At 38.9% G+C, this 9,068-nt stretch overlaps 1 protein-coding gene across 4 annotated transcripts in view; it reads left to right on the top strand.

Annotated features, from left to right (window-relative positions):
• The window catches only part of LOC109541240 (neurotrimin), an 83,205-nt gene that overhangs the window by 56,799 nt on the left and 17,338 nt on the right, over positions 1 to 9,068 (top strand). For all 4 annotated transcript variants that reach the window (XM_048661495.1, XM_048661494.1, XM_048661493.1 and 1 more), the window contains exons 6-7: positions 6,309 to 6,446; positions 7,985 to 8,134. In XM_048661495.1, coding sequence (XP_048517452.1) covers positions 6,309 to 6,446; positions 7,985 to 8,134 — 288 coding nt within the window. The remainder of the gene's footprint in view (positions 1 to 6,308; positions 6,447 to 7,984; positions 8,135 to 9,068) is intronic.

Genomic DNA, 9,068 nt, shown 5'->3' with positions numbered 1-9,068 from the left:
TTGTTTATATTTTTCTGGTACTCCCCAAGGGAGCCTCTATCACCCCTTAAAAGGAATGACGCCAATTTTGAATCACCCTGTATACTCCCAATGTGACAGTTTAATGGCACTATCTGTAAATGCCGTTATTACACTTTTTTATATTTCATTGGAGCGTACGATTGATAATTCAGGTACCTACCAGACCATACCTGTTTTGTGTACCAATTTGTTTTGATTTCCCCGTTGTTATCATAATTGATTGTTAGGTCTAGAAAGTTTATAGATTTACATTATTCATGATGACAATAGTTTTGAGGTATACATAGATCTAAATTTAATAACGAGAAGAAGAAAAAAGCTTTCCTTTAAGCAGGTATTTTGGGCGATCGTGTGCAAAGCTTGAAGGGTGGATCCGTTGAAGCGCCACTAGGTTTCGCAGCAAAGCTAGAACGCTCAACAGTGGCATGCTGCCAAAATATCTACTGAAGACCTGATTGATATATTATTTAAGCTTACACAAAAAAACTATTAAGAAACACGTGGTTTGACGACCACAAGCTACCGTCTGCTAACCGTTTCGCCCCAAACATCAGCTAGTCTAGGAAGTCGCCGACACGTGCTGTTGATGTCTACGTGTCAGATCCAGGTTTCATCCAGGCTGTCCCAGGTTATCCAATTCTCCAATATCGTGGTTCAAAATCCCCAGTCGGGAACCAGATAGCCCTACGACCGGATTTCAAGTAGGCGGGCAAGATCTACAACAGACAGCAGAAAGATGGCGGTCTCGGTGGTCAAGGTGATGGTTGAGCTGGGAAGAGTGATAGACTCTGCTCGACTATGGTTTATACTTGATTGCCCTTCGCTGGGTCACCTTTCTGGATCCATTCTTCGTCCCTTCCATTCAATAACGGTGGTCCGCAAAAGGGGGGAAACAACCTCCTAGCCAGACAAAACCATGATAAAGACTGCTTAAATTTGGGAGCGAGATACAAATATCTAAACAGTAAAATATAAATAATTCTTGAAACATTGTTAACCTAACCTGACAAGCAAAATTGCTAAAACCAAATTGCAAATAAATATCGGTTGAAAAGAAAAGCTTATTACAATTATAACTTATAACTACTTAAATTTGCCAACGGGTTAGCAGACAGGTGGACAGCTAGCTAAATTCATTTTTAACCGTTACAAACTTTTTGGAACATTTTCCTGAACTTTGATCCTGCACTAAGATTTGGATTTTTCTTGATGGAGTTTCATATCGCCGTCGTGGAATCCTCACGTAATTAAACAGTGAAATCATTAACATAATTTGCCATACTGTTTTGAAGGTAAAAATTTACAATCGACAACATTAACATTTCAAAGAAAATTCAGATAAATTATTCTCACTTTTTGACGTACTACTAGAACCTCCAGTAAAATTTTGTGGTTACCATTTGAAATTCTCAAGTTGGCTGCATAGGCTACAAGGTCGAAGTAGGCGTTGTTTTTCTGACACGAAGAAACTTCCCCCTCCCAAATATTAACTTCTTATTTGAAACCTTTTTTCCTCGGATCACTCGTTTCCGAAATATTTAAGTGTTTCAAGATAAAAAAAAACACCCTGTATATACGGTTAGAGTCATCAAGATACTGCAGTAATTAAGATTTTTGGTTTATACCTACTTGGTCGTGTCTGTTGTAATTGTGATTTCATGCGACTTGTGATACAATGACAATAAATGTTGTAAAGCAGAGGTAGTAGTGGTGAAGTCTGAGCACTCTTGCTCATGTAAATATAGAAAAAAACCGTCGTTGTAAAGTACCTCCAGTACTAAGTTTATGTAGCTTGTACTGTAAGCCCGGGGCCAAAACTCAGTCAAATGTGTGTACCCAATGTGTCAGTAAATGTACCCAAAATATGTAAGATCAAATAATGGGTTAAGGATGCGTTTTTAGACTTGAGATCAAACAGATATTTTCAAAAATGGTGACCCATTAAATTGTGTACCCTATTTTTGGGATATTTTCAAACACAAAGTCTATTCTTTAAGCAAATAGGTACCTTGGTTTTAATTTTGTTTTTCTGGCGGATCGCATTTTTCAGTTGTTCTAAAGCTTTATGATAATTGGTGCCTAGAATTATTTTTTGATTAAGGCTCGTAGTGTTTGTACGAAATGTATTGTAGCAGAATCAGAATTGATTAAGTGGTCAGTTGGACTTGGGTTTCAAAAAATATCATGGGCCTACCTATGTTTATTAATTGATATTAGTAGGCGTATAAAGTTAAGATTATTGTGGACTTGAAGCTCCATTGTGAACTGTTGGCCGGTGTTGATGTTATTAAGATAGTTCAATGTGTTCAGAGCCAACACATCATCTCCCTCAATGATAGCAAAAACTTCATCCACATAGCGAAACCGATTTAACATGGGCAATTGATTGAAAGGATCGTTTTTTATGTTAATTTAAATTGTGACATCGATAGTTATCCTTTCAGCTATTACGTAACCTTATTTAATTTTCAATTCAATCATCTGTTCAATTTCAACTTAATTCTCATCAATTTGTTGATTGTTCCCTACAATATTTGTCATATTGGGTGTGGGACTGCCAACTGTTAATTATTTATTGCACCTTGCTGTTTATTTCATTTTGCCGCTCTTTCGCCAATTTGTTTTTTGGTTCGTGAAATTTGTCGTTTTTGAGTCACGAGAATTCAGCATTTTGAATTTATAATCACTTTTTTTTATCAAAGATAGTTTAGCTTGTTTCTTAAATTGCCTAGAACATTTTCTCAGTGTTGGACTGGTCGCCTGATCAGTCAGTATACAGGGTGATTCACGGTCGATGGCGTATTAGACGTTTAAGGAGAATGCGATGCCCGATCTATCTGCAAATTTGTACAACGAAGTCATCATATATGCTCTATGCTCTATCGGCCTAAATTATTTTCAGCAATGCGAGGGGGCCGCTTATACGGAAAAGTACATACAACTTTAATATTTTAAATGAGACACCCTGAATATTATTGCACGGTTAGATTGTCTAGATAGATATTATTATTTTTGCATAACGATTCCTATATCTATCTAAAGCGGTTTCCGAAATATTAAATAATATGTGGACGTCGTTTTTATTCTCTATTATGTACTTATAAGATCTTCACATATTCACGTAAACTGTTGGCAGGTTATAATATCGCATAATATCATAAGCTAGGAAGCCAGGTTTCAATATTAAACCTCATTATTTGTGTTTAAATTTGACAGATCATAATTTATTTTTGCCCAACAAAAATCATGATGACTAACGTTCAACGACTTCTAATTTTGCTTGATTACCGTGCTTCCACGATTTGGTCAATCAATTCAATTGGAACACTTGAAGTGTTCGATAGCCTTCTAAAAAGTATTGTAATATAAGGCCTGAAATTGTAACTAGTAAAAATTTAAGTTAAACCATAAAAGCGAAAGTCATTATTAAAATTTAAAATTAATTCTGGTCAATAATTGCGCAATAAATAAACAGGGTTTTCAAAAGGGCTTTGCGTGATAATTTACAGGCAAGAACGAAATAAATGTCTCTGTTTATCTCTCGGTAACTACGCGAAACTAAGATAATGGCAATGTTGTAGAAACACAGTTAGTTATCAGGCAGTTAAACTACTCTACCCTATACGCAGGGTAGACGTTATGCCGCGACACTATCATCAAAAAAACTAAAAAATAACTCACATTGTAGTGGGGAGGTGATTTATGTGTCGAGTGTAGCTACATTTGAGTGAGCCGAGAGAACTATGACTAATAGGCGTTGCACGCAAAACTGTTCGAACTTTTATAGCTTACCTACATTGTAGGAACGATCCGGAAATGGGTGTTAACAACAATTTTCAAGGAATAGCCGAGCCAAATTTAACGAGTATAAGTTAAAAGTATGTTAACTCTATTCACCTAACGACAGCAACAACGTGTGAAAGTAAAGTCCTTGATACAAATGTAAAGAGAAAGATCATTATGCAAGAAACAGCCATAAAAAAGAGAAAATATGGAGTTCGAAGAAAGTATTAAACGTTTTTACTGCGGTTTTTTTTGGAACGCAAGTTCAGGGATGAGAATGGTTAGGTCTATTCGGCTGCTAGCGTACACAATGCATATGTCGACAAATAACGACTGTAGATAATGTAAAATCCAGTAAAATTGGTGGAATTGAAACTGGAAACAAAACATTTAATCGGGTTAAATGTTTAGGGGAAATGTACAGGGTTATTGTTTGAACGTTGGCCATCCCGTTTTAACATCGGATTTGAAAATTAGAGAAAAATGTTAAATACAAAAGTTGTAGATTATTTTGAGATAGTGCGAATTGATATAGGGTGTCTCAAATTCAAGTGCCGGAACAAACCTATCTTTTTCTAAATGGAATGCTGTACTTTTTATTACATACTCAAGCTATTTGTAAAATTTAAGGCCCATTCCATATAAATGTTCTGCATTGATCTTCAACTATTTTTGAGTTTGTATCTGTAACCCTTAAAATATTCGGACATTCTTATTCGGACATTCGGACATTCATTATAACATTATTTTCAGATTTTGTATTCATTCCAGATACAGTCGGGCTGCAATATATAAAGCCAATAGTTAAATTGGAGATCTTGTCACATGAAGCTGAGCACAAACTCACGTGGAACTCTCAAGTAGAGTAATTTATACAAAAGGCTACTGACAGTATGAGGCATCTGCGCCGGACTCTGCGCCATAACTGGGCCCAAAAACCACAGACTCCGAGGCGGTTATACACTGCCATTATTAGACCGAGGATCTGTTTTGGTCCCATGTTGTAGTTGGCCGGCGGCGGCGAAAGCCTTGATATCCCGGAAACTAGCAGGTCTGCAGAGACTGGCCGGTCCAGCGATAACCGCCCTATAAGGATAACACCAAACTGCTACCAAAATGCTGGTCTTCTCTGAGTTAACCCTCTGGATACGTAGGGTCGCCGTTGCGGCGCTACAGAGAATGGAATGCGGCTGTACAAGGCGTGGGAACCACATACGTTAGGAGCAAGCATGTATGGCGACATTCCAATCTTGCGTATTAGGGTGGTCCCAGTTGACATGGGACTCATGGTTGGAAAATAAGTTTAAGGTGAAAATCCCAACGAAAAGCTGGGAGACTAGGACAGTGACTGCTCGAAGAAGGGTGGAATAAAGCGCGAGCCCATCAGTGTCCCGCCCCAGATCTTCTGAGAGCTCAAGAACTTCCGAACCTTACATAGGATTAAGAAACACACAGGAAGCACTATTTAGAGCACTTTCTTGGAAGACAAAGATTATTTGACTGGGGTCCTAGAGGTACCGCAGAGACGAACGGAAAGGTGGAAGGGTATGTGGAAGGCCGTGATGACAAGACAGCATTCAAGTGGTTGATGTCAAGGAGTTTCTTGGCGATGAGAAGAGCTCTTGTTGGAATCATGACCGGTCACTCTAGATTGAACATGTATCTACAGCTACAAGAAAAAAAAGAGGAGCAGTCTTGAGGCGCACACAAACAATGATGGACACAGAACGGCGACTGCTGTACACTATAAAGAGGAGAAAAGACGGACTACTTTGAACACATAATCAAATGATCAAAATACCAGCTACTGCGCCTCATAATACAAGGAAACGTGGAAGGAAAAGGTGGATAGGGCCAAAAAAAGCTGTCCTGGCTACGCAATATCAGACAATGGTGTTGCTTTTCGGCGCAAAAACTATTTCGTGCGGCAGCCGATAAAGAAACATTTCTTGGAGGGCGAATGGCGAAAGGGGCCTTTCTACGCCACACCTGTTAGGTCTCCCAACTATTACTACTTCTACTAGAGTTGAGCACGATTCAGGGAGACCAAACTCCGGCAATTCTGATCATTTGCTTGAGGATTATGAAATTTAACCTACAGAAAATGACACCAGTAATGTAGAGCAAATAAGACGCTCACCGCGAGCGAGCGATGAAGGGCAAGTAGCTTTTTCAAATATCAATAAACATTTCTGGGGTAGAGCCATTTGCAAACAGCAATTCGGAGCATCGGAGTACTACGGGTAAAGAGCCATTTGACTACAACCAATCTTGGACGCGGGTAGACCTGCCGTCGTTCGTCCTATGCATTAACAGTAAATGCTTGGTTAAAGGAAAGCTGGAATGCGAAATGTTGGACCAGGCAGTCGTTTCGATCAGTGCTTAGTAGAGTGTGCTCCTATTAATTCTATCAATATATCCGGCCTATAAAAAAAACGTTACACCTGACAATCTTATTAATTGAATTTTGGAGCACGCTGTATATATGGTTAACTTCATTTTAGTTGCACCAATGATATGGATTCAAAATCAGTTGGTAGGGGCTGTGGAAGGACATCAAGAGTCTCTGGAATGTCATTCGGAGGCGTTTCCAAAGTCAATAAACTATTGGACAAAATTTGATGGCAGAATTATATCTCAAGGTAAATATAATTTTCTTACTAAGGAATATTCTGTAGCTACGTTCAAACAACTGAAAAATTCCAACGAGTAATTATAGAATAAATGTATTAAAAAAAATTGAAAAGTTTGCACGATTCAGACAAATTTGAAGTGACTCGACTTTATAAGTCTCAAAATGCACTTTTTTACTGAAACACTAGTAGTAGTTGTTCTATCGGGGGGACCCTATTGGGTCCGGCGAGTAGGCCTTTAAGGCCCTTTTCACCATTTCTGGGAGGCCTAGAAGGATATTCAATGCTGAACTCGGTGTCGTCCTTATTGCTCTAGTCATCGGTAAACAGGTCAGTTTTTGCAGACCCGATAGTTTCCGGGATACAAAGGCCTTCTCCACCGCCGGACACCAGATCGCGGAGCCATAACAGATCCTCGGTCTTATGACGGCAGTGTACAACCACTTCATAACGTGTGGCTTCAAGCCCCATTTTTTTGCCAGTGCTCGGCGCAGATTCCATAGTAACGGTAGCCTTCTGTATAACATTCTCTACGTGAGGGTTCCAAGTGAGTTTACTGTCTAAGGGCACGCCCAAGTACTTGACTTTACCGCGGGGGTAAGAGGCTTTCCGTACAGCGTTCGGGCCCTAGAGACCCTTAATTGTCTGCTCCTTGTAAAGAGCATGGTCTTCGTTTTGCCGGGATTAACTGATAATCCAGCATCAGTGCACCATCTCTCTATTGTCCTACACGCAACTTGCATTCTCTCCCAGACAACGTCCAGAAACTGCGTGTAGAAGCCCTCCTGGTCTATCCGCCGCAGGAGCCATAATCAGACACCACAGGCGAGGCGAAAAGCAGCTGCCCTATGGACAGCCCCCCGCACCCCGATTTCCAACCGGTCTCCACCCAGGCAGGCGCTGGCCTGCACTGGCTCGCTATCGCACTCCGGACCCAGTTTGTTATTGAGTCGGAAGCTCCTTTTGATTTGAGAGCATTGCAGATGTTGCTTGTTCTGACTTTATCAAAAACCCCCTCTACATAGAAAAGAGGGCTAGTGTCACTTCCTTATCTTATAATCCCTGTTCAGCTTCCTGTATGCGTGCTGGTTACTGTGCAGCGGAGTCCTCATGGGGACTTCCACTGTCAGATACCTGTCTATAATTTTTTCCCCTGTCTTCATGAGAAAAGACGTTCAACTTATGGGTCTGAATGATTTGGGTTTGGTGTAGTCTATTTTACCAGGTTTTGGTGTAAAATCTCCGCTGCAATGGATGCATAACACAACAGCACAACAATGAAATGTAAAAACAATGTACGGTTTTTGGGAGTGTTGTTTTCATATTAAATACAGCGGATGATAGCTGGTAGGCCAGTAAACGATCCAGGGGATGCCTTCAAATATGTACGTATTGACATCGCAAACTCTCATGACTCTTATTATGTCAAAAGTGTACTTGTTTTACAAATACGAATACCGATATTGATGGCAGTAACGTGAGCTATTCTGTACGTTTCATGGAAGAGTTTCAGAAGTTAACTTACTCAATAATTTTCTTTGTTTCAGGAACAAAATACGAGCCAACGTTTGTAGACAATACTTACAAAGTTTTTATGAAGCTTACGATTAAGAATGTAAGCATATCTGATTTTGGAACCTACAAGTGTATCGCCAAAAATTCACTTGGAGAGACGGATGGTGCCATTAAACTTTATCGTAAGCGAAACAAATTAAACCGCAATTTTCTTTGATCCCAAGGTCTTTGATACTTTTTCCCTATAAATATTTAATGAAAGCTGGAAAAATCGGTTCATTAAAGAAATTTATCGCATTTGTCACAAAAAACATTAATCATAGGGTCTGCAGAAACAACAATGAAAATTAAACTGGACACGGTCAGTTGGTAAAGTCAAGTGTGTGAGCGTAATATCAAATAAACTTAAAGGCATAAATCAGAAGCAGACTATCTCAATTAGCATGAAATAAATTAAATTAATAATAACATTTAAACAAAAATTATATTCCATATATTCCGTTTCAATTCAGTTCCATAGTTTGACTTCGGAGTAATTTAAAGAACGTAACAAGGAAAATTTGCCTTGAAAATATACATCATGTAAGAATGGCGACTTTAATACGGAAGGATTGCCGAGTAAAAAAGAAACAAACGGATAAATGTAATATTTTAACTCCTCAACTTCATTATTTAAAAGGTATTATTTTGATATTGTGGTATTATATTTTATCACATTATTTTGGTTGTGAGCAACGTATAATATCCAAACACTATCTACACAAAAAAGTATTAAAAACATTAAACAGGACGATTCAAAATTGGCGTCATTCCTTTTAAGGGGTAGTAGGGGCTCACTTATAGAGTACGAGAAAAATATTGAGTTTTTTTCGTTAATTTCTCGAAGATATTAACACAAGAAAATCGAATTTCAACTGCCCAGGTAGCACACTACGCCTTATGGACGTCTAAACGACGACATGAGATTCGGCCAGAAGACGTCAGATAGCTGGTCATTTGGACGTCCAAATTCGAGGACGAGTTCCTAAACGCATTTACTATTCGGTCTTTCATATCTTCTGCAGTAGTCGGAGGAGTTTGATATACCATATTTTTGATGTGACCCCATAGAAAAAA

The sequence above is a fragment of the Dendroctonus ponderosae genome, unplaced genomic scaffold (genome assembly GCF_020466585.1).
Source record: "Dendroctonus ponderosae isolate FM_Combo_2020 unplaced genomic scaffold, Dpon_F_20191213v2 Dpon_F_20191213_1, whole genome shotgun sequence".
Classification (NCBI taxonomy): domain Eukaryota; kingdom Metazoa; phylum Arthropoda; class Insecta; order Coleoptera; family Curculionidae; genus Dendroctonus; species Dendroctonus ponderosae.
Note: the sequence above shows the minus strand (reverse complement) of the source record. Positions and strands in the feature narration are given on the sequence as shown.